This window comes from Amblyomma maculatum, chromosome 1, assembly GCF_055883805.1.
Source record: "Amblyomma maculatum isolate TAMU_Amacu chromosome 1, ASM5588380v1, whole genome shotgun sequence".
NCBI classification, from domain to species: domain Eukaryota; kingdom Metazoa; phylum Arthropoda; class Arachnida; order Ixodida; family Ixodidae; genus Amblyomma; species Amblyomma maculatum.
In genome coordinates, this window is record NC_139344.1 from 369950086 (window position 1) to 369976519 (window position 26434).

Consider the following 26434-nt stretch of genomic DNA (forward strand, 5'->3'; position numbering starts at 1 on the left):
TTTTGTGCATTAATCATCTTGTTGCGGAGCTTGATCTTTTTCAAGTAAAATACATTAACTTATCTTTATAAATATTAAAATATTGCGTTTTGTGAGTTCTTACTTTTCAAACGTGCTCAGTGACGCAGAGAGAAAGGAGTGACGTACATTGTCTCTTCGCATTTTTCTGCTACTCTCTTTACCAAAATGGCGGGCGGCGAGTGTGCGAGACCTCAGGGGCAACCACATTTAATGAAACAAGACCTCGATAAACTAGTAAGTGGAATGCCCATAGATCAGTAATCGTGAGCTTACATCTCCGCCATCTATTAAACGCCGTAATCGCATGTCCCTGGTTCCGCGGTTGGGGCGCACGTGTTAACTGCTTGTTGCCGGCTTGCCAAATGTGTCATCTGCAGTCCGGCGTTTTCCTGATCATATGCTTTCGTTCTCTGTATCATCCGTTTGGAGTCTACAATGACATATTAACAGCACCGTCAGTGTGAACTGAACTTTGTTGAATTACTATTTTATAATATAACAGACCAGTCCTGATGGCTGAGTTCGAGTGCCTGTGTCTGTGTTGATGCCAGGCATTTAGGTCACGAATCCGTAACATCATTGCTCTGAGGCTATTGTTGGAATCTGTTCGATCACTCTAATATTCATTGTTACATCCACCATTCACCACTGTTTTTCAGGATATCAATAAGTTGACACCATTCACGCCCGAAGTGATTAGCAGGCAAGCGACTATCAACATCGGTACGTACGGTTCGTTGCCTTAATTCGCTGCGAGCTAAACTGGTTTTTTTTCAAGTTTATTAATGATCAAACGTGTAACTTGTGAACAGCTGCTTCTTACACAGGAAAATTTTTTTGCAGGAACAATTGGCCATGTGGCTCACGGTAAATCGACTGTGGTGAAGGCGATTTCTGGTGTACAGGTAAGAGATGATGGTTTGACGCGTAGAGACACAGAACCCTTTCCTTTATTTTATGGTAAATGTTTATTAAAAATAGAATAGAAAGTATAGTTGATACCTACTCTGTCTATTGTGATTGAGGAGAGCAGAGACGTTCATGCCCACACCTTGCTTGTCTGAGCTTGTTTCGTTCTGTGACTGCTTTAAAGGCTACAATTTTTGGTAGAACGTTTATTTTAACGAGTTATGAGGAATGAGCCTTTCATGTTGTGCTGACTTACTGTTCTCAGATTAGTGTTTTAATTGCATGATGCTGCCAACACATTAATTCAATAAAAATGTTTGAATATTTTTCTTTATCTCATATTGTTTCCTTCTCTCTCGTGTAGACTGTCCGATTCAAGAATGAATTGGAACGTAACATCACAATCAAGCTTGGTTATGCTAATGCCAAGGTAAGTCATTCTGCATCTTCAATCTCATGTATTCTGTAACTGGAAGTAGTTTGGAGGACAGTGGTGTCTATTGAAGCACTAATTTTCAATTAGGCTGGTACACTGAAATGACATAATTAGCATCAAGAAACTCAGTTATAAACAGGATAAGGTACAAAGCTAAAAAAAATAATCACAGTTGATGGCACCATCCTAGTCATTAAATGGAGTAAAACGTCACATAATCATTTCTAGACCGCCTAGCGACTTGGAAAACATGTAATTGCCAGGGAAATGTTGGGGAAATTAAGGATATGTCAGGGTTACCGTTGAAATATTGGCCAAGTCAGGGAAAATGACCAACTCAACGTGATGGTCTGCCATTAATCACAACAGAACTGCAAGTGTCGAGCATGTGGTATGATTTCTATTGAAACATGTATAAGGCATGATGTTGTGCCAATTGCGGTTATTTTCCGACTGAACATGAAGGGAGCACTGCATACCTAGGTTTGTTTTGTACTGGTTGTTGCACTGGTTGTGTTTTGTACTGCCTTGCTGTTGGGCTATGTCGATTTCATAGGCTAAGCAGAAAGTACTTTTAATTTCTTCATATTTCCTTCTAAAATATGCTTCAGTATTTTAACTACTCAGTAATGCCAGATTCTGTTTACAGCCAATTACTCTTATCTGCCCAAAAGCAAAGACGTATATATATATTACTTAGCTAGAGTATCAGATGCCGCGAAGGAATAGGGTAACAACATTGGAGTGCTAGAAGAGAAGCAATGATATCATTCCAAGTCACTGCCTAGAGCTATACTTCTTTCAGGAAAAAAAAAAAGAGCTCTCTCAAACGTGAAGAGCAGATGTTTTCACTGCAACATTTGCAATTCAGTAAACAGTTTTTCCACTGTGAATGGATCATGTTTGTAGGCCACTACGCTTTTCTACCTTTTCAGTGACCACATAATTTTGACTCAAGTAAAACATATACAAGTCGCGGAACTCGAAAGTAGTAGCTTACTAAACACCCTGGCTTCAGCACGTCTCCTCCGAGGGTGCGTGTGAGGAGTCCACCTAGAAGTAAAATAGTTTTGCACCTTTTCAGTGTTCAATGAAAGCAGCGATGAGTGAAAACACTTGTAGGGATCACCTAATGGCCTACAAAACTGTTTAGGTTCACTTTCTGGTTTTCCCCAGTGCAGTGCCGATGGATACTGAAACCATTTCATGCTTTAAAAATACTTAAAGGAAAAAGAGATGCAAGATAAAATTGCCGACTGCTTTAATTCACTATGCAGCGTACACTTGCTACCATTTAGGTTTAAAGCGGGTGCCAATAGTATCTATAACTATGCATGCATCCTTTATTTGTGAGCACACACTAGTAACTTTGCAAAAAAGATGAATTACTACAACATTGCTGCAGCTTGTGGTATGATTACTGTGTGCACGGTTAAACTACCAGGTGTGATGTTGTGTAGTGGAAGCAGGACACCACTCTATAATCATTTAATTAATGAATTTGACCACCGCTGTGACAGCAGTTTGGCCTTTTGGTACATATTTCTTGTTTTACGTACAGCCCGCTCTTATTACAGTACTCCTTCAAAGGCTGTGGCAGCATGTGCTAACAGGACCAGCTGTTTGTGAATGCATTATGGCCTAAAGGGTTGAGGTGAAAAGCCAGGCGTCCGTGTGCTGTGCCATGTCATTGCACGTTAAAGAACCCCAGGTTCGAAATTTCAGGGGTCCTCCACTACGGCATCTCTCATAGCCTGAGTCGCTTTGGGACATTAAACCCCCAAACCAAACCTAAAGGGTCACTCCGTGCCATGAGACATGCCATACTGGAATGCTTCGGATCAATTTTGACTACTTTGTCCAATTCTGGCTTGCCTAGAAATTTCAGCACGGAAGTGTTATTGCAGTACATCATGGGGGGGGGCATCTGCATCATGAATATCTTCTTTCATCTTATTACTCATTCGTTCTCTTTTGAATTTTGCACACTGTCGTTTGAACTTCTTTTGCATGGGCCTTGCAAACACGTGCACGCATTTCGAAATATTTAATTAAATGCCTTTACAGCAGATGTGGAAAGTTTTGTCCAGCGTAAGCCTTTTCACGCTGTACAAAGTACAAATCCATGCACCAATGTTTCCAATAATCATAATCACATGCACTATATCCACTGCAAGGCGAAGGCCTCTCCCATATTCTTCCAATTAACCTGGTCCTGTGCTAGGCTGTTACTATTTCACTTCATGGCGTCACTGTGCACAATTTGTGAATTTTTTATGGCTCGTGTCTTTCTTGTGCAACCTGGTCCTGTGCTAGCCTGTTACTATTTCACTTCATGGCGTCACTGTGCACAATTTGTGAATTTTTTATGGCTCGTGTCTTTCTTGTGCCACCTTGCCCCTTCTTTTGTAAATTAATTCTGAACCAGTGAACAGGCTTAGGAGCTGTCTGATCAGGACATGATCAAATGGTTTTTAGTGTTTTGCATAAGTTCACTTTTCTCTCTCGTCTCTCGCCGGTGTCGTACGCCTAATCCCGGTGGTTCAGTGGTTAGGGTGTTTGACTGCTAAACCCAAGAACACTGGTTCAGTCTCGGTTGTGGCAGCCGCTTATCAAAAGAATCCCAAGTGGTCAAATTTCCAGAGTACTCCACTGTGGCGTCCCTCACAGCCGGAGCCACTTGAACGTTAAACACTACAAATCAAACTAAACCAGCTGGTGTCAAAACTGCCAGTCTGTAGTACGCACCAACAGCTACAGTGGAATGTGAACAGGATGTTCAGGCATGCCAGAGGTAAAGTAATAACCAGCTGATAGGAAACACATATGCAGTTTATTATTGTTTTCACAGGGTGGTCATCATGCTATTGGGCGCGAGTGCCACCACTGGAGCGAATGGAGCTTGTGTCGCCTAGGGGAGCAAGTGGGATCACGTGACTCCTCTTACTGCTGCTGAAGCAGACGCTCGATTGAATTTGAGCTTTTTAAAAGCTAATAGTCGCGTTAATTTCTATAGTATTGGTTGACATAGAGTTCCAGCCCTGCACTTTTTGATCTTGCATCGTTACTGAGGCTGCTGAAGTTTATTTAGGCTTTTGCTACGGTCTGTTACTGCTCTGTACCCGGCTGTAAGCGAGGGAACCCGGCGCAGCTCCCATTGCTACCCGAAACATATATAAGCTCACAAAATCTTCCTTTATGAAGATTTGAATGGGCAAAGAAGGGGGTGATCATTCTCATGATGTGCGCAGCAGACATTTCAACGAGCAAAATTTCGTCCATGGAGTTGGCGCTAAACAGTTTGGTGAGCGGGAGAAGAAATGGCACACGCATTATAATTTGCGCTTAACACTTGGGAAGCTAGCAATATTGCTGGAAGGGTGGAAAAGATAATGGCGTCTTCATGGAACAGTACGCTCCCAAAGAAAGGAAGGATCGTGCGAAAGCCAGGGTCTCAAATTATTCTAAATGAACGCGTTGACTCGTGTAAATCCCACTGAAGTGAACTAGAAGAATCTGCCACCTCGGACAGCGGTATGCATGGTGAGAAATGACAGTCCGTGAATAAACAAATGATAATGCATTGCATGCATGTTGTGATGTGCTGATTAAGGTATTCGTAAAAAAAAAAAACGAAAAGAAAAAAAAAACACGACTTGTGCGCGGGGAAAATAGATATCCGCTCTTTAGTGCCAATGCCGGTAGACACTGAGTAAGAATTCGTTGTGTGGAACGCACTTCTTCACACTTGCTATAAAAATTAATCAACGTCATTCCCATAGTCAAGCTTGTCTGCTCTACTAGGTACGTTCAAGGGAGCAGGCAAACGGTATGTGCCGCTTCTGCTGGCGCTATGCGCAGGCGCTCAGCATCCGTCAGGCTCCTTCCTAATAGTACTCTGCTCTTGCAGAGAAATCCTATTACCTGTTCAGTGACTGCTTACCTCTGACTGGTTGTGTGGCAGCTTGAATTGATTTTTTTCATAACAGCAATGCTGGAGCCGGTGCTCGTCGTCGTAGCACTAAAGGTCGCCAACTTGGATAGCTCTGACTCATTGAAGTGCTGTTTTGTCAAATGAGTGGGTCTAAAACCTCAAATTAAGCTTATACAGGCCCAGACCGAGATGTATATTAAATAAATAAATCAATGCAATGCTAACGCGCAACCGAACTGCCTAGGAAAGCATCCTACATCAGCAGTTCAACGCCGGTTATCCCACTTTGTTTGTCATGCGGGCGCTTCAGAGAGGTGGCGCCACAGTATGTCCTCACGACCAATAGTTGTAACACAGCAGATATCAATTTTTAAAAAAATTACATATTGTTAGTTTGGGGTTTGCATCACAACCATCTGTTCGTGTTTCATTTGATGCCAGTAGTTTATAATAGTTTATAACAGTTATAATTTGTTACTGTGCTTTTCTAGCTTTGGATGCCTCATAGCAACGCTGCTTTATTTTCTTATGCTTGTGTATAGTACATTTGATAGTTGCACAAAGCCCGAAACTTGTTAATTAGTGAATTATTGAAAAAAAAAAAAAAAAACTTTCCTGGGCTTGTTACGCAGATCTACAAATGCGACGACGAGAAGTGCATTCGCCCGGCATGCTATCGGTCGGCCGGCAGCAGCAAAGAAGACGACTTTCCTTGCGACCGACTCGGCTGCAACGGTCGGTTCAGGTTGTTGAGGTGCGTTTTTTTTTTTTTTTTCTCCCCCACCCCCACCCCCATCACTTGTTGCATCTCCGCCTTCTGAGCTGCTCCCATGTGGAGACATTGCACTGCGCTGGCAGCTTTGCCACAGCTTCCTTGTTGAGAATCGGAAGAGGTGGATTGTTACGCACCACCATATGCCGTGAATGCCTCAGTTGCTGTCGTGTTTGTAAAGAGCTGCTGGTCCAAGTGCCCCAACCAGGAGCACTTAATCATGCTGGAGAGCTTAGAAAGCGGCTTGGTAAGGTTTCCTTTGAAGGAACGGACGCCTACTGACGGCTACGTATGATGACCTTTGCATTTCTTTGGCTGGAATATGGCACATCTACTTACTACGAACTTAGGATACAGCAAATGGAATTCGTATGACCGTCTAGTTTGTTATAAGTTGGCTCGACATTGTAGATACTATATGCGTTCTTTGGCGAAGGGCCGTGCTTTCACATTTCTGTGGTGATCCTGAGGGTAGGCTCTTTCTTCTCGGTACTGCAATTCAAGAGCCTGTGATAATCAAACAGCCTCAGGTGTACAAGCCAGAATGTAATTTATTGGTGTTTTTTTATTTATTTTTCTTCTGTATTCGTGCCTGTATGTAGGCATTGTGTACTATTGAGATTGCACAGTTTTTTGTCACATGTGCGATTAATCTTGTAGCGTGACTGACAGCTGTGTGTTGCCAATGAAGACTTCTAGGTTTCTGCTTAGTTTTTTGCATTTTTGGTTGTTATTGTGTGAGTGCCTTTGATGAATAGGATTAGCCTTGTGCAACTGCCGTCTTTGCTGAACCGTGCATGTGTTTGCTTATGCAGGCATGTCTCCTTTGTTGACTGTCCTGGCCACGACATTTTGATGGCCACCATGTTGAACGGCGCAGCTGTCATGGATGCTGCCTTGCTTCTGATCGGTTGGTCCCGTGCTTCTAGCTAATTTTGTTCCGCCAACTCTTCACTCCTTTCAAGATCTGCTCTTACCAGACATTCTAGCAAAGTTACACTTTCAAACGTTTTTCAAGGAACTGCCGCACTGTTTCAAGTCTGTGATTTAATTTGGTTTAGCCGGTCGCCTGAAAATTTCTGCTAAGATGTTGCTCTCATGCCTGCCTATTATGGTAGCGTGCAGATGTTAAAAATATCTCTGAGGGCACATGTTATGGAAAAAAAGAATGCAAAAAATTAGCTATTCCGTTCATATGCACATCTCTGAAATTCTTTGTTCAGGGTGAGAGCGCTTTACTTTTATGAATTTGCACTTAGCTTTATTGAAACGGGGCTACAGTTGGCTGTTAGCTGGGTAAGGAAAAGGAATGCTGGTTGCAATATAACATATGATAATAGAACACTGTACGTACATATTATTCTATGGAAGAAAAAAGAAAATTGCCTTTCTTATTCCCCCCCTCCCCTCCTTCACTTCCTTTAACAGCTGGAAATGAGTCGTGCCCACAGCCGCAGACTTCAGAACATTTGGCAGCCATTGAAATCATGAAGTTGAAGCACATCTTGATCCTGCAGAACAAGATTGATCTTGTGAAGGAGTCGCAGGCCAAGGAGCAATACCAGCAGATCCTCAAGTTTGTGCAGGGTACGCATTGCATACCCAGTGATTTGCAAGTTCCTTCAAACTTTTCTTAGGTGTTTTTCTTTTTAATCATAGGCTAATTGTTGTCGAAAAAAAAAATGTTTATTTAATCAAAATAATTTTATTTTATTGTGTAGATAGCAGTATGCAAGCAGCATTCATGACAAGGTCGCATAGTTTGAAGCTCGATTACAACTTCCTATATATGGTAAAAGTTTTATAGCATTGCCAAGCAAAGAGCAAACAAAACTGGTTAAGATAAAGTGTATGGAATCATTACTAGGAGTTTGTATAAAATCATTGGATATATTAAGCTCTATGGCACATAAGCAGCTATGGATTACAGTGTCCCTCTTAACATGAGTCACTTTAGGACGTTAAGCCCCATAAAGTAAACAAACAATAATGTATTGGTTGTACATGAAAATAGTTTGTTTAGTTTTACAATGACCCTTTGCATTTTCTGCTGTTTCTGAGCAGGAAGAAAATGAACTTCTTGTTTGTTTCAAATAGTTTGTTAGTGTTTTAATTAGCTGACTCGAAGTGGTTGTGTTCTCTTTTCAGGAACCGTGGCTGAAGGTGCCCCCGTGGTCCCCATATCAGCCCAGCTGAAGTACAACATTGAAGTTATTTGCGAGTACATTGTCAAGAAGATCCCTATGCCGCTGAGGGATTTTGTATCCGAGCCCCGCCTTATAGGTACATTTTTTTTTTTTCTCATTGCTCAGTGCTTGCTTTCATTGTGCGTGCAGTTACTTTTGAAAGTCATGACTGTGTGCAGCTGGGAAGTCTCGATGGGGGTAGCTGCACTGAGGAACTGTTCCTAATTGCTGACTGTAGGATAACCGTAAAGAAGGAATGTAATGTGATGATAAACATTCTGGTTGAAGAATAGCAAAGCACAGGACATTCAGACTTAGTTTTATTTATGTTGTGGCTGTGTCTGTGACAATGTGCCTCTCTCATTCTCCTGTTACTGTTGAGAATGTGTAATCTGTTCGATTGGTGTGTGCGGACCTGTGACTGAGGAGTCTTTTGGCATATAGGAATAATGCTCTACTGCTCTGCTCTAATGTTCTGTTGTGCAAAAGGCACGCAGCGATGGCAGTGTTTGTAATATCGTATATTTTCTCGCAAAAACGGTTGTAACGCTGCTCGCTCACCTGTTTTTTTTCCTTCCCTTGTGCATTGTCACAACTGACAGTTATCAGATCATTCGACGTCAACAAGCCTGGCTGTGAAGTTGATGACCTCAAAGGAGGCGTTGCCGGTGGCTCCATCTTGAGGGGTGTGTTGAAGGTAAGCGCTCTTAGGAAGTTTAAGGAAGCTGTGTGACCTCAGCTTTTGCATGATGTCAAATGATAACGACGTCTTGCTGCCTTTGCTTACTGAAATCCTAAAGAGCTCAGCCATAGGAAAGATCCTTGTGCCCGGGCTCCAGAGGTTCCTTGTGTATTCCTTCGAAGCTTCTTGAACCTTGGTTGCTGTTATAGCACTGTTGTGGTGTATCGCTGTATTCACAGTGGCATAAGTCTTTCGCAGTAGTCAGCCTGCAAGTTTTATGGATCGGAGAAAATATGGACTGAAAGTTTACCATAGCGAAGCATGGAATATTATGCAGTAACACTGCTTACCTTTCTTTAGCATTGCTTTGGTCTAGTGAGTCCTTTTTCCTTTTCCTTTTTCAAATCATCTTGGCATCTAAGGGTTCCAATGGGTTTGATTCCCATCCAAAAGTGCTGCCCAAGTTAGCAGCTGTTGCCATGTCAACATAGCTTTGGACATCGCACAGACAATCGACGCAGATACGAATGTTGGTGCGGCATGAGCCTGGACGCTTCATAGATAGATTAGGTTTTGCTCAAAATGTGGGCAGTAGTGCTACTGCATGAAAGAAATTCTAGAATTGTTTCTAAGCTGCATAATTTAGCTGGCTTGCCAGAGCTGCCCTTGATAGTTTGTGCTTGTCCTGGGTTATGTGCAGTTGTAAATTCCAACTTGCTTGTTTGCTTTGTTTTGACACACTATATATGGCGAAACCTCGTTGATTCACTCTTTAAGAAAATGCAGGGAAATAACTTGTTATCCCGGAAAGCTTGAGATTCAAACCAACCAATTTTAAGAAATTTAACCGTTGAACGAGGAACGGAGGCATTTAGTGACAATTTTCACTTCTTAAATATGATTGTTAGCATTTCTTGGCACGTGGTATAAAAAGCTCTTGTTTTAGTGCGTACAAAATTCAGTGCACATTTGCATCGTCTTCAATGTGGAAGAAATTTCACAATACACCCTGTCAGTTGATGTCAATGGTTGACTGGGATTATTTCTACATTTTTACTGGATGCTTTGCCCCCTTGCATCATTACTGTGAAGAAGTTGCAAGGGATGAAGTTGCCCCATTTTTGCTCTCCATGCCATTTCCTCAAACCCCACCTGCTCGTGTACAAGCTCATAGTTTTTAAACGCATTGCTCCATGAAGGCACCATGAAGAAGATGTTTCTCTTCATGTTATGTCTCTTCGTGTTAGTGTGCGGCCCTCTCATGCGTTAACAGCGTGTTGCTCTTTGGTGCATTGCTCATATTTGCCTGAGCGTTGCAGAGAATACCGTAGTGGGTGAGCACCGCTGCGCTCCAGCCCTTCATGTCGCAAGCTCCCCATGATTGGCCCGCTCATATATTTGCGCAGATTCATTTGATCGCTCAACGTATTAGTATGCGACTAGAATTTGTCAAAATGTTTTATGTGGTTGCTCGGAAATTGTGTTATCTGCTAACTTGTTAACCGAGAGCAAAATGTTATAATTGTATAGCACATTTTTACCGCCCATGATTTTGAGTATATGAACTGGGAAATGATATGAACCAGGAACGTACCGTATTTACTCGCATAATGATCGCACTTTTTTTTTTTTAAATACTGACGCAAATTTCGGGGTGCGATCATTACGCGGGGTAAATTTTCTACAAAAAATTTTTGAGCACCGAAAACGCAAACAAGTTGCAGGTCAGACGTCTTAGAACATATATCTCAATTACAACCAAAAATAAAAGCTGAGTAAGGCTTACCTTCGCAATAAACACGCACATTAAGCGTGTTTATTGCACAATGCCCATTTATTTTTTTTCGTCAGTACTCTAATCAAAGTCTGAATCCTCGCCATCCTCGCTTTCACTGCTGCACGACTCATCGGAAACGGCAGTGTCGTCGCTGGGAACATCTTCACAATCCCACAGGAAGTCATCTTCCGTTCCATCCAAAGCGTTAGATATGCCTGTCTTCTTAAAACTCTTAGCCACTACCTCGTCGGGGATACTGCTCCACGCTTCTGTGATCCACGAGCACAGCATCTCCACGGATGGCCTTCTAATCTTTCCGCTCGGCGTCAAATCATGCTGGCCCATCGCCATCCACTCAGCATAAAGTCGTCGAACGTTGTCCTTGAACGGTTTGTTCAAAGACACGTCGAGAGGCTGCAGCAGCGAAGTCAGGCCGCCAGGAATGACTGCAATGTCCGTGCGCAGCTCTTTCAGCTTGGCACGCACGCTGTCCACAAGGTGACCCCTAAAACGACGTCCGCCGCCTCAGGGAAAGTCCATTCCGTCGCATAAAGCGAGTCGTCCAACCGGAGCTAGCGCGGAAATCCTTTGCGTCGATTCCCAGCTTCCTGGCAGTTGTGCGCGCCTGCGTCTGTATCATTTTTAATGACACTGCACAACCATCCTTGCGCAGGTCCCTCACGTATTCTAGGACCGCCTCCTCAACACGAGGGAACTTGCCCGTTTTGGGTCCACGGAAAGCCCGTCGTGTCTTGTTCGTAGCCATCAGCTTCTCGCGCTGCTTCTTCCAATAGCGTATCCTCATTTCGTCCACGCCGAAATGCCTACCAGCAGCGCGGTTGCCATGCTCCAGTGCATAGTCGACAGCCTTGAGCTTGAACGCGGCGGTGTAACTGGCATACCGCCCCATGGTGAAATGGCGTAAACTCGCACAAAAACACAAAGCACGCTACGACGCTGCCGAATTGCAAAATGGCGAACGCCGCAAAGCATGGAATCATGGGAACTCCAACGTTACTAGACTAGGTTGGGAACTCGTCGGAAGGCATTCGCTGCGGGATGACTGCAGATCAACCACCAGGCGGCTCCATGTTCGGGGTGCGATCATTACGCGGGGAATTTAAAAAATGGAATTTTGACCTCAAAATTCAGGGGTGCGATCATCACGCGAGTGCGATCATTGTGCGAGTAAATACGGTATCAACGAGGCTATACTGTTTAAACGTGCAGCGTGTTGACACTGTATTGGCAAAGCCCTTCTTAGGACTTTAGCTAGTACTTGCAGCCACCTCTTGAATGGTACTATTATCAAGAGGGGCCACATACAGCTAAGGAGAAAATTTTCTGGAGCATGCTATTGATTCCGATTGGCCCCTGCAAGAATTAGGATGCACCATTGTGGATTTGCCATCAGTCCTGTTTAGTGTGAAAACAAGCAACATTGCGATTTTTTTTTTTTTTTGAGTGCCTATTTTGTCTGTTATTATTTATAAATAAGTGCTGTATTAACTGAGACATTACAAGGTAGCATAGTAATAATACAAGCAGAAATACAAGAATGCACACAGTAAGTTATGCAAGAAAAGGCTAAATAACAAAAGAAAAGCGGCTAGACTACACTTTGCACATTGCATTTGACATCAGGTGTACATTGTGTCCGAGCAGTGCTCTGCTCTCATTTAAAGCATGAGAAAGGATAAATTGAATTTGAGTTGCATACACACTAGCTTTTTGATTTTGGTTTTTGACAGTACAAGAAACAAACTTCTTGCTGTCAGGGAATGAGTTTGAAACTCCTAGTCAGTCAGACTTTCCCACGAGTAGCCACTCGTGGGAAACTCGGTCACAGTTGTTTAGACATTATTCTGGGCTGTATTGATAACATAGGGCCAGCCTATGCAAAGGATTGCGAACAGCAGAAATCTGTCTAGATTTTTTGTAAACAGCTCTTGAATAGACTTCTCCCTAGTGCAAACAGGGTGACAATAAAGGGGCATTACCCGATAGGCAAAGTCATCCACTTTTGCTTCCTAGCCAGTTTTTGTCCTGTGATGAGCTCTTCGCCACCTTCTGTACTTCCCTGGTAAGGGCCCCACAGGTACACTGTATTATTTTGTCCATGAGACCAGTAGCGTGTTGGCATGACATAGGCCTGGTCAGGTCTGTTGGGTATTTTCTGACTTCTGTTCTTGCTTCTTCGGGGAGTGTACAGTTAAACCTCTATGTAACGAACCTCCATGTAGCGAATTCCTCGATATTCTGAAGTTTTTCAATTCCCCAACGCCGCCCTTGAAGTCCCATTTGAAAACTTCATGTAGCAAACATGTTGCGGCGGTTGACCTTGATATAACAAACTCACAGTGCCGACTGTCTCTTAGCTAGTGCCGAATTACAGGAAATCTGGCAGAACCGGGCAAGTGCTGACAATAAAACATGAACTGCCATGAGAGGAACGTCTGCGATAATAATGAGTGACCGCATTTCATACAACGCACCATGTTTTAGCGCCGACGACGCAGCTACCTGGAAAGTGCAGCTGTCTTGCTGCTTTTGCTTTTGGAAAGTGGCATTATAATACTTAATGCTCAAAAGCAGCGAAGAATAACAGAACAACAGAAAAGACACTGGGCGAGTAGCGTGCCTGCCACACGATTGCACCCGAGCTCCCGCGCGTTGGTAGCGGGAACAGCGTAGAGCGCCGACGACGCAAGGCAGAGCTGATTTCCTTGGCCAGTGATGGTGGGTGAGCAGGAACATGCGTAGAGACGTAGGCACCTCCTCATTGAACGGCGATATGAACCTATGGGTGCATTCCAATACCCCCTAGCTACTATACTCCCGTACAAGTTTTTGTGGCTATGCAGCCAAAGCTACCGAGGCAAAACCATCAGCTCACTGCGTAACATAATAAGTCCCTTGATAAATTAAGCGGATCGTGCTCTGGAATAGCGTATCATTACAGAAATGCTTATGTTGTATTACATCAAGATTGCACTACAATATAGGCCAGTACAACATAATTGCAGTGCAGTTTAATATCAGAACACGACAACACATAAACGGGATGGCTGCGCCATCTGTCGGGAATCTCCCGAAGCCTATGTCGGCTGCTACTGCTGTGTCTACCTATCGGTTTCTGTGCACTTTCACAATGAGCTTTTTTCGGCAGCGTGCGTAGCGTGTAATATTTATTCACCGTGAATATATGTTCACTTAGAGCTTTAGTAGTGTAAAGAAAGACATTTCTGCTTCACTGGAAGCTCGGAAGGCCTTATTTCAAGTAAAGGCGGAATTGAAACCAAAACCGTACCTGAGGCCAGGTATGCCAGAACTACATGGGGTAGTAACACCATAACGAAAGCTTCGCCCCCGTAGCCTTGGCTCCATAGCCAGAAAAGCTTGTCTGCGAGTATAAGACAGCTAGCCGGACTGCTTCCATTTTGGGATGTTTTCCAATTCTCACGAAACCGTCTCACGAAGACTACTTTGTCGAAGTCAGCATCGATATAGACTACTTTGCTGTTTAAACATGGCGGACAGTGCACGGATCGCACTGAGCGCAGGGTGTCGAACCGAAAACTGGAACCAAACCAAACCTGAATTTTTTTTTTGCCATCTTAGAATTGAACCCGAACCGGAACTAATCGGAGGAACCATTCTGAACCGGTTTGCGGTACTGTTCGAGCTATTGTTTCATCCCAAACACGGGTGGCTGCTGCGTTGCTTAATAGCGCCACTCATGGAGAAAGTTGCCCCTTTCGAAAGCCTTTCTAGGCAGTGAAATAATAGCAGATAATTCACAAGTTGAGCGAAATATTTAGGTAAATAAATATACAACCATGTACAACTCAAAAACGAAAAGAAAGAAAATGTCACGCCAATTATTTTGTTTTCCCATCATTCGGCGACGTAGCAATGGATCACGTGGCAAAGGGCATAGCAGTCGTATGTGATGCGACGCCAGCAGATGCAGTCTGGTTTACCGAGACTTGAGAATGATAAGCTGAAGGTTGGAAGGCTGCCTTAGGCAGCAATTTACTGGTCTATTCTTGAGTTGTATTTGAACTTAGCACAAAAATAAATCCATAAGTTGATTTCCCCTTTTCCTTTTGTCCCTAGTGATGACTGCTTGTTTTATTTCCCTTCGCAAGTTAAACTATGCCAGGAATGAAGCTCCGATGTTCAAATGTGACTACTGGGTGGAGCAAGGAACTGAGTGGAATTACTGGTAGAAGTATTAATTCACAAGCTGTATTTCGTGTGCAGTCGTTTCAGCCCATACAACTACGGGGTCGGAAAAAGAATGCATTTCATCGTTTTATCCACCATCACTAATGCGAATACCTAAGACGGTCTAGAAAATGACACTGAAAGATAGAAGTGCACTTTTGAGAGAAAACGTAACTAATGAGTAATCTGGTCTATGGATTGCGCGTTGACAAGGTAGTCGGGACAAAAACCTTGAAAAGCAGGGAGAGGGACTAGGTCAGTTGGACCGAAGGAGCCTTTGACTAAACCCTAAGGGGGAAAAAAAAAAACACAGAGGAGAGAATGGCGGTAATTATGCCACCAGTGAACTTTAGCGCGAGACCCTCGATATCACATTACATTGACCAGCGAGGAAAGGTGCCGAGCAAAATGGCGTTCACCACGTGCACATGGAAGCAGCTTCTTAGAATCGCTGGCGGCAATCAAGTGCCACCACCTTACAAGCTAAGAATGAGCTGGAAGAGAAGAAGAATGCCTCTACAAGGCCTCGGAGACTGCGGCAGTTCTCTCAAAACTGAAGAAGTAGATAGCCTGCTCTACGCATTTGAGAAGGTGCCCAGAATAAGCAAATACTGCAGTGTTCTGAAATTTTGGGAGGAGGAGAAGTCGCGGCGCCCAGAACGGTATTCACTAGCTACAATAGCGCTTGCTGTGCCATCTAGACAAATCAGCGTCGAGAGAGCATTTCCTGGACTAAAGTATATCCCCTCTTCTCAATGAACCCAGATGACTGCAAGAATCCTCGACAATGTCCTTATCCATCGGTCTTTTTATGCTGGCAAGTGAAAAAGTTGGCAGCATTTAATGAGCACATAATTAAATTATTGTGAGCAGCCATGATGTCGTGTCATGCTTTTTGTAAATTATGCGACTAAACATAGCAGTCCAGCATCAAAGTGGTTCTAGAGGAAGGTATATAGCACACCCGTGCAGACAACCATGACGCGCAACAAGACAGTGTTTGCATTGCACCACAACCACTGAAGTGCGACAATTAATAATCCGGTTCTCCGGCAAATATGGCAATCCCCTATACGTGACGGAGGGGACTTTTGTCAGCACCTTTTGAGCCACAAAACACTGATAACTTTGCGTTTCACCCCCATAGAAACATGAAATATAAAGGCGTCCGCATGCTGTGCAATATATAGTCGCACATATGGTATATACATCTTTAGTCTTGGATGGTGTGCTTGGTTCAACCTTGATCCGATTTCAAAGTCCTTTTGGTGAAGGCAGACAAAACATTGTTGTACCTGTAGTAGTAGTAGTAGAGGCTTCGCTCTGAAGTAAAATTCGTGTGAAATTTTGTGTACCTGAAAAGCGCAGCAGAAAACATTATTTTCTTGTAACTTTCGGCGTTTGACAGATTTAGTTGGTTTTGTGCCTAGAAATAATCATTATTTTTCCCCCTTGCTGCTCTAATCATCGGTCACTCATAAAATTTTGTTGTATCAGTCTGTACAACCAATTGGAGCCCGTCACAGCTCACGACAAAAACAATAGATGGACTACTATATGAATTTTTACCATTTATTCTATACTGGAGCAGGAAACCGAGGTTTTATTACAAAAATAGAGTAAAACAATACATCCGAAGTTTGTTTTTTCTGAACCCGTTTGAGCCGGTTCAGGCAGGTCCAAACCGGTTCGAACCGAAATGTAATGCTTCTCAGAAGCCGAAACCGAACCTGAAAAAATTCCGATTCGACATCCTGGCTAAGTGAGTAATGCTTGCAGTGGTTGTACGGTGGTCGTGCTCTTTGCGAGCTCCGGAGTATGCATGTGCACGATCTTTCAAATCTTTCTGTTAGACAAATGTGTATGCTAGCTAGAGATTAATTCAGCTGCCTTTGTCAGTGTGAGATTCGTAGCACCACAGATATCATGCAAGAGGAAAGCGCGTGGTTGGTAGTTTTTCTTTAAAAGTTAAAAGCTGGTGGTCTGCTTTTAAAGAATTTTTTTTTAGTTGACGATGACTTTAACTTGAGTTTTAATGTTATCGATGAACTCTTCATTTCTAAGCACATCGCCAGGAGTCAGATGGCTGGTGTAAGGCACGCATGTGTTTCTCTCTTGATGCAGTAGGCATCCCAAACTCTTCCATGCATTTTCGGTTATTCTCAGAAGAATGAACTTGCCTGACGATGCCGGCTTGTTGCGCATTAAAACAAATGCCTGTATTTGGTTTCTTCGCATATTGACTGCAGACGACAGGTGTAACAGAACAAAGTTTTTCTTTTGCTGTAGCCCGTTGTCACCTTCCATCCGTAATCCTCTCATGTTTACAGCCTTTTTCATGCTTACAGCTGTGTGCATGAGCACATCCGAGAAGCATGCATACTTCAGCATCTGTAATAAGAGAGTAAAAACATTGTCAACATTCTCTTCCGTGAGTGGTACAGTCGGTGCGATCTGCTACAAGTTAACCGCCCACTAGTCGATTTGCACTGTGGCGATTAAATATGCAATATTATTGCTGCGAAAAAATTGCCGATCCGTTAAAAACATGGTTTTCACTTGTACTGTCTTAAAATTTTAAAAGAGCAACATTATAGTAGTTAATCAAACGTTTTAGTTTGTCTTTTATGCCACGAGATGGCACAAGGTGTAGACGAGTAGACTCATTCCTTTACGCAAGCATGTAGACGTCTATGATAACGCTTACAAAGCCGTCTTGCTAGACGTCTAAGGAATTAGAACGCACCCTGTGTCACGCGAATGCGCGCACTCTTCCCTAGACTGACTCCTCCACCACCGCCCTCTCCCTACTCCTTCGTAGATGCGTCGCGAGCCGCGGCGGAAATGGAGGCTGGTGCCGCAGTCGTGCCATGCCTTCAGTGCGATTGCGAAACGTTTCGCCGCTTCTATAACTTCTAGTAATTTTGATTTACTGTAAATACTTTCAAGGTAGTTTCCTTTACAGTTTTTAATGTGGTCTTTGTTATGCATTATTCTTTTGACTCTTCACACGAAAACTGCATATAGAGAAAACCTAAATGTACAGAAAAATCACGAACATTTTACAGTTTCATTGTAACCATGTTTAACTGTCATTGTAAGTGGTAGCCGTCTGGAATGTGTGGAAGCATGCTATTTAAAAGCACAACTTTCAACTCTTATCTTGTTCACGTGAAGACGCTTCCGCTCCTGACACGCTGTCACTGACTGCAAACTTGCTTGCCCATGTACGAGCTTACTGAATCCCTGAGGACAAATTTTGTTTGGCCTGTATTGGTAGATTACTGCATTCTTATTACATAGATGTCAGTACTGTGATTGCAAGTGGAGCTTTAATAATGCCAGTAAATTATGTACAAATGTTGCCACTTGCAGCCAATTTTTACTAAGAACATGTCACATTGGTTCTGTTAGGTTCTTCTTGTAGTCGTTGCTGCCATGGCACTGTGCAGGCTTTTATTGCCTTTTCAGCACTGGCAATCTCCATTGTCTCTTTTGTGTGTCTTCCAGGTTGGCCAGGAGATCGAGGTCCGGCCCGGCATTGTGTCCAAAGATGACGAGGGAAAACTGCTGTGCAAGCCCATCTTCTCGCGCATCCTCTCACTGTGCACAGAGCAGAACGACCTCATGTACGCGGTGCCTGGTGGTCTCATTGGTGAGCTTTTCCTCTTGTGTGCCCTGGTTTTGAGTCAGGGGCAGTCGTTTTCAACCCTTATTTTGAGGACTTGGGACACTGAAGTAGCAGTGTTTGTTTGTTTCTTTGTTGTTATTCTTTTCAGTTAAGTGGTGCTTAGAAGTCCACTGCTGTGCTTATGTAGCATATGTCTCATATATGTATATAGAGGTATTCCTTATATAGGAATATGGTAACAGGGCGTTGACATCTGTTGCACATTTGTTGAAGCTTGGATATCAGCTATAGATAAAACTGGGCCAGATGAGTCCGCATAATTCTCCAGCTGTAGTATAATATACATTGCTCTGCTAATGTATTTGCATTGGTCCAGAGAAATGTAGCCTAAAGAGCTTTGTATTGGGAATGAAAAGCCGGTCACTGCTCACTAGTATATTATGCTTAAGTAGAAGCATTCTTTACCATAATTGTGTGGACCGACTGTACAGCAATGATATACACTCAGTGCTAGATAACTAAATTGTATCCACCTCTTCCAGTCTTGCGTTATTTTATTATTTTTTTTTTTTGAGGGGAGGGGGGGTTGGTGTTTCATTTTCCACTTCATAAGTGGACGGAGACAGTGATTTCCTCAGCGACCCCCCTTTAAGCTTCTTTATTGACTTTCACAAAGGTTTGGAGGCCTGGAGAGGTAGGTCCTAGCTCTCTGTCCTCTCTTTGATACCGCAGGCGTGGGCACCAAGATAGATCCAACGCTGTCACGAGCTGACCGCATGGTGGGCCAGGTTCTAGGTGCCGTGGGTGCCTTGCCGGACATCTACATCGAGCTGGAGATTTCATACTTCCTGCTCAGGCGGCTCCTGGGAGTGCGCACGGAGGGAGACAAGAAGGGTGCAAAGGTACGGCAGTGCGCAGACATCTTTTGTAACGCGTTAGACGGGGCATTTCGACTTTCATTTCGGCTTAGTGGTCACGGCACTGTTAACAAATGCACTCTTAATTTCATGAGGTCTGGCCTTCTGATTTCTGGGCTGCTATGCACTGCAGTTGCTCATAGCATACAGCACGTGCATAACGCAACAAAGGCATGAAAACTGAATTTATACTTCTTTTGCATGTGCTTGAAGTGTTCTTTGTGTACTGTCAGTTTGTTATACAGAGCCTTGTGATTCAGCCCTGTGACCCATTCTTCTTTAAAAGAAGCATGACTATGAATGCCTGTGCCACAGACATATTCTTCAGTAACAGTGCGGAGCTCAGTAAATGCTAATAAATTCACTGTTCAAGCCAGCAGGGCGTTTAGCACTTGGGCTAACCATTTTATTCGTACACTTTTGTGATAGTGATTACATATTGTGTCGGGCCTGTAATCGGGGAGCAATTAACTTTTAGCATTCACTTGAATGCAGCTACACTGCCTTAAAGGAAAACTGCACAGCTCTCGCAGAAATTTCATAGCTGGGAAAAATGTCCTGGTCTGGGTTTAATATCAGGACCACCGCCTGTTCCAGGACAGTTGTTCCACCAACTAGGCTAACCATCTAGCTAACCATCTAACCACCAACTAGGCTTTACGCAACCTGGTTGCCAAGCACAGAGACAGCGCTGACAGAATCAGTGGTAAGGGCAAGCAAACTGCTGACCTCATAAAAAAGCTGACCTCATATTATGGCTGGGCAATGAGGTCACGTTCAGGGGACATAAAGGCTAGGCAGAAGGCTGTGATGGCGACATACGATCATATCACATCGACCGACTCAGCATCAAACCATAGCCTTTGCCCAACGGGCCCAGATTCCTGGTGTCGACATAATGCAGCAGAGGCCAGAAGGCTGCCCTCCCCGAAACACTGTTAAAATCTTCCTCCCCACATCAACAAGGCTCTCCTTCCCATTTACCAGCGCTTGTCTGACAGGAAGCTCCTTCAGAGGTGCCAGAGGAGAAAGACTCAGAACAACGAAAGCCTGCATGCAATGATATGGGCACTGGCACCCAAGGAGCGGCACGCTTCTTTGTTCAGTATTGAGGCAGCTGTGGCTGAAGCTGTAATCAAGTTCAATGCAGGAAATGAGAGGGCCTCAGCCAGCATTTTGAAAGAGCTTAGAATAGCATCTAGCGCATGCAGTACGAAGCGCATGGAAGAAAAAGACCGGCGCCTAAGAACTGCATCTGTAAACAAGCGCGCATGTGCAGAAAATGTTCAGCAGGCGTGCCAGCCAGACAGATTACATGCCTGGAGCATACTAGTCAATTTTCATTGTGAATGTGTAAATATTTTTCAGTGTTTTTCAATAAATTTTATCTCAGCTTGTTTTTCCTTGTTTTCTCAAAACACAATTTTTTTTACTTTTTGAAAATTTACAAGAAAGATATCTTGGCATCTAGAGCAGATACATCTGTAAGTTTTATTGCAGCATGCTGCTAAATGATTAAAGCATGCAATGTTGGGAACAGATTTCTCAATTTGGGCTTGCTAATTTTATTGCATGCATTAATTTAAACGGCTCGTCAACCAGTCTTCCCTACATTGAATTTCAGCAAGCTGTAAAATAACTAATATTGGCTTAATCAAAAAAGTACTTCCTATATTGTATAGCGGTTTTTTTTCCTATTGTTTTTGAAAACAAAGGAGTGAAAATGTCTAATATCTTAAAAACTAATCAACATAATAGAAAAATGATAACATATTTGAAATCAGCATAAGAAACTGAGATTGACACTGTAAATTTTCATTGCATTCCACTCAAAAGTAAAGAAAAAAGTTCCAAGACCCCTGTCCCCCCTTATAGCGGTATTGCCGCTCGCTTCCTCTTCTGCGCCGGTTGTCTTAAGTTTCCTTAAGTAGGTTCCTCCACTGCTGTTCACGGAAAATCCAGGGCCAGCAAGATGGTGGCAACGATGATGGCACACTAGGAGAACCACGCTAGCAAGACACATGCACAAGCGCTGCTGCATGCCTGCCATAAAATGTGCAGCCACGAAGAGGGGACCTGGATGAAGCAAATAGGGGAGGATAGTGCAGCGCACCACGGTCAACGCACCGTCAGAATGGACTGCTCTACTGTGCAAAGGCAGAGAGGACGCGAATTCTCTAGGCCACGGGCAGTCTCGAGGCGGTACACTCAAAGCTCTCCCTCAGAACAACCATGCCTAGCAGCACCTTACGCCTTCCCTCCTCCTCCGCGTGAGGAAGCGCTCCGTCCTCCCCCACATCTCCATGGCATGCAAGCTTCCCCGGCGCACCCGACCAACACATTGGCTCAAAGCGCTCTGTCTCGATTATTATTATTTTTTGTTGTTGTCGCTGCATCGGTGTTGTCAGCGTTTCTACGTACACGCGCGCTTTTATGGTCGCCGCGTTTTTGTTGACTTGCAGTGAACATATTTGATTATTATAACCGATAATGTAATATGACAGCTTTGTTATAAGCGGCTGATTTTACCGTAGAACACATGGCAGACCTGATGGTGCAGTGGCTGCCCATTGTTATATCCAATATATTGTTAAAACCGGTATTGTTATAAGTGTGTTTTACTGTAATTCAGAAAAGTGCCAATTGCTTCTGGATTTGTGACCATGGAAGCCTGTTATACTTGCAGGTGCAAAAACTGTCAAAGAACGAGGTATTGATGGTGAACATTGGGTCACTGTCTACGGGAGGCCGTGTTCTGGCTGTCAAGGCTGACTTGGCGAAAATCAGCCTTACCAGCCCTGTGTGCACAGAGATTGGCGAGAAGATTGCCCTGAGTCGACGTGTGGAGAAGCACTGGAGGTAAGAGAGCGAGTGCAATTATGTACTTAACAAAGAACCATTCTTCATTTGTCAAAGAACCAAAAGGCCATATATTACTCGTAACTCTCTACTAGCGGGCACAAAATTCTCTGAAACGCTCGCCTGGAGAATTCGGACTACAAACAGAGTGTGAACTGATATATTTGCCTTAACTCTTCTGGCACACATAAAACTAAAGTCCAACTTTTGCATACACAGACATGGCCTGAAGCTGCTGGCTAATAAGAAAGCAGTATGCTTTGGATGCCTTTCGCACAATCCAAGAGCTTTTGTATCTGATAAGTGGATGCTTAGGGAGATGCTCGTGTTTTGATTTCAGGTTGATCGGCTGGGGCCAAATCCGACGAGGCATCACTGTGAAGCCAACTTCGCAAGAGTGAGGTCAAATAATCAGAGCGGCGCTTCATTATCAGTCGTATTATTTTCTTTGTTCACAAATAAATCGAAACGCCCATGTTGCTTTTGTATTCAGCAAAAAATTATTTATAAGACTCATAAACCACCTTGATTATGAATGAATGAAGACAGTAACTGAAGCACATACCGACTTTTTTGATCTCGTGCTGCTACGCACTGCTCTGCTTCTGATTTTGGCATTAGAGCTGTCAGTGTCTGCAGATAATAATGCTGAAATGGTTTTGTCTGGGGCTTTAATCTTGCCGTGTTCTTAAGAACCCAAAACAAATATGCATGCCTGCTTGTCCTTTAAAACTGCCATCGCCACCATCCCACAAGACATGCAGGAAGCAGCTATGCGTGCAGGTGCATGCGTGCAGTCATATTCCAGTGGCAGAATGGGAGTGAGAACTGCCTGTTCCAGTGGCAGATTGGGATCATGTGTGGATCTCGAATCGCTCCGTGGAGCAGCGATGTTTGCTCCGCCGGAACCGGGGGATTTGGCCGGAAGCCCATGTTTCCGCTTCTGCTCCCTGCCACGAACGGCGCATCATGCTCGCTTCCTCGTCGCTGCACGGCGGTCTGAGCAGCTGTGGATGACATGAAGGCTGCGCCTGTTTGCCGATCTCCCAGTGAAGTTTCACTGTGAAATCCTCACGGTGAAAAATTTTGCGAGGCTGCATCGAAATCTAGCAAGGCGCGGACGCCATCAGCAAGTACTGGCATCAGGCCTATCGTAGCGGGCAGCCGTCGCAGCAACGCTGTATAAACAAGCCGTGGCTGCCAGTCACAAAGGAAGATGCTACAGCTTAAGACGGAATAACTTATCTGTCGTAAGCTTTTCTTTCATGGGAACCTTACAAAGCACGTCAGGTGAGCTGTATGTATGATTCTCAATGTTGTTCCAGCACACTTCAGCGGCAGCAAGATTATGACACCCCACAACCAGCTGTGGCAACGTCGACATTCGAAGCATATTTTTTCGCATTCGTATCTCGTAAATGGTTCCGCATCACAACCGACTGAGAAAAATGTTTCTAACCATTTTTGCATTATTTGTATTATAACGAGCGAGCCCCTGAATTACTGCAGATTGGAAAAAGTTCCATTTTCTTTGCTTGAAATGCCATCGCACTGCGCCTGGCGTCGGCAATTTTTTCAAATGGCACCTCTATCGCTTCAGAGACATATGTTAACTTTGATCCAAGATTTGATTATGCGTTGTGAGAAACACAAAATTCATGCTGTTAGGTACGCTTATTTTGACAACAACTGTAAAAATGTGCTCTCAGTAGAGCGAAGGCGACGGCAGCCGTTGCAGAGGGCAGAGCCACGAGAACCAGTTTCGCACGCTGATTGGCTTATGTCCACCAGAGTAAAGTGAGCTAGAATTGGGTAGTGGGCTCACTCCTCAGCTGGCTCCATAAATTGCGATGACGCTGCCTATGTCAAGAGATTCTAGTTTTGCGCGCCTCCGCATGGGGCCACCACCGCTGCCAACGGTGTAGGAGCATGCTTTGAAGAGGCTGCACCGTGCTGCAGTTTGCATTAGCCCTCCTTCGCCTCTTCTTTGTGTGACATTAATTTCCTGCGTCTATATTCTCGGCATTGTGAATGCTTTGTTTTGCGGTGGACAATGGAGACAAAAAAGGCTAGTCTGTCCAGCCTGCTGGACAGACTAGCCTACGTGAAAGCCATCACGATCCGAAAGGTATGCTGCTCGGCAAATAATGAGAGCAGATATAAATCCTCCTTAATGGATATAAATACATGGTGACCTCCAAAACCGGTCAGGACCCCCTAAAAACTTTAGCATTATCCGACAATCTGGTAGCAATGGCCATCCAACTCCAGCCTAGTTTTTTAGTTGTCTTTCATTCTATGGCCTTGTGGAAGCAATTAGCTAGGGGACACGTGCAAGCAGGGTCAGCTAGCCTCATTGCAGACATGCTGTCTCATCAAGGAAGCACAAAGCCAGACACGAATGTAAACACGGAGGATGAGCCAGTTACTGCACTGGCATCTGTTGACAACAGCCAACATATAGCTGAGTTTACTCTAGGCTGATATTTTTCATTGCTGGATATGTTGCTAAAATGCTCAGAAATCATACATTCTCATTTCTGCTTGGAATACCACAGCTACTGAAGCATGCGACAGCAGACTAATGCAGTTTGAACAGGCCACTATGTGTCCTCTGTATGCACAATCGAGTTGTTTGAGTGCCTTATTTTTATTAATTTTTTCCTTTTATATCTCTGTCGCGGTGTCTCCATAGTAGGGCGCTCAACTGCTGAGTTCGAGAATGTGGGGTTCAATCGCGGCATTTTGCAATGCTCCTCTCTGCAGTAGGATTTGACTGCACGTTAAACAATCTTAGATGGTCAACGACACCGAAGCCTACCACTACATCATCCGCCATAGCCAATCTCTCTTAGATGCGTTAAACCTCATATGCACCTCTTTTTCTTTTTTTGCTGTTGAAGGCTTCTGCGCATTCGTAACAGGGGCAGAGCAAATTTTTCTTTAGAGAAATATATTTTCTCAGTACCTAATTGTTACACTAAAGGTATTGCATAACAAACCTGGATCAATGTGCTTCACTGATAGCCCATTAAAATCTCTTTTCGTCTAAGTGCTACTGCTGTCTCCCGAACACACTCGTGTCTGCCAAGGAGAGTAAAACAGCTTCATCTGGGTCTAACTATCTGTGTTTAGATAAATACGTCACTAAAGTCGCAAATAATAAGATAAATTCCATTTCTTTCCGGAGAGTTTTATATCCGGCACCTGTTTTGCAAGTAATTCTAATATTTTGCTTCGCATGAAATTGAGTCACTGCTATGCAATTGCAATGATAAAGAAATCTTCGGCCTCTCAAAATATTTTGCCAGAACGTTACAGCGCCCATGCGCAGTTTATTGCGATGTCTTCGCAGCAGCTGATTCGTAGCTTGCACATTAACTTTACTGAGAATATATCACTGATAGCCCTAAATTTTGTCAGGTATGTGTGCAAAAATTTTCTCACACAGTGATTTGTTGGCATTGGGAAAAAATCTTTACACTACTAATTTACCATTTATCAACATCAAAAAAACACATCAGGAATCCTTTATACTTTCCTTGGTTTCAGGAAATCTTTTAGTCATTGACGCAGTGTTACACCGACCCTCTGACATAGGCCGCAAGAAGCATTCGCCTCGTAAGCTCGGCAAACTCAATCCACTCACCGCTGTACGCGTGAACAGTCCACTTTCCTGTGTGCCGATATTTTATACGGCGGATAGCCGTATAATAGACTGAGTGCACATCAATTTTGGCTAGACAACCAGGCACAAGTATTCCCCAAAATGAGATTACGCCGACACTGTACAGGAAACTTCACCGCACAGGAAAGCTGACTGCTCACATACAGAGCGGTGAGTACATTGAAATTTCCGAGCTCACAAGGCAGATACTTCTTGCAGATAATCTAGTGTTGCACTGAATGACTAAATGAATTCCTGAAACCGAGAGAAATATAAGGAATTTGAGATGTGTGTGATGTTTATAAATGGTAAATCAGTAATGTAATTATTTTTTTTTTTCAATGACAATAAATTTCACCATGTGACAGAACTTTTAAACATTTGACAAAGTTTAGGACTATCAGCGATTAATT

At 43.7% G+C, this 26434-nt stretch overlaps 1 protein-coding gene across 1 annotated transcript; it reads left to right on the plus strand.

The window, feature by feature from the left end:
- Positions 1-102: 102 nt before the first annotated feature.
- eIF2gamma (eukaryotic translation initiation factor 2 subunit gamma) lies at positions 103-22833 on the plus strand. The gene is made up of 13 exons (XM_084591781.1): positions 103-255; positions 681-744; positions 865-926; positions 1295-1360; positions 5933-6054; positions 6888-6982; positions 7501-7659; positions 8221-8355; positions 8861-8955; positions 18458-18602; positions 19311-19480; positions 22182-22354; positions 22695-22833. The coding sequence occupies exons 1-13, from the start codon at positions 187-189 to the stop codon at positions 22753-22755; spliced, it is 1416 nt and encodes a 471-aa protein (XP_084447907.1). The 5' UTR covers positions 103-186; the 3' UTR covers positions 22756-22833.
- The last annotated feature ends 3601 nt before the right edge of the window (positions 22834-26434 follow it).

Excerpts from the sequence above, each read along its gene's own strand:
- eIF2gamma (XM_084591781.1), top strand. The coding sequence starts at position 187 with ATGGCGGGCGGCGAGTGTGCGAGACCTCAGGGGCAACCACATTTAATG. Across the intron at positions 927-1,294 it reads AGGCGATTTCTGGTGTACAG|ACTGTCCGATTCAAGAATGA; the intron begins GTAAGAGATGAT and ends TCTCTCGTGTAG. Across the intron at positions 8,956-18,457 it reads TCTTGAGGGGTGTGTTGAAG|GTTGGCCAGGAGATCGAGGT; the intron begins GTAAGCGCTCTT and ends TGTGTCTTCCAG.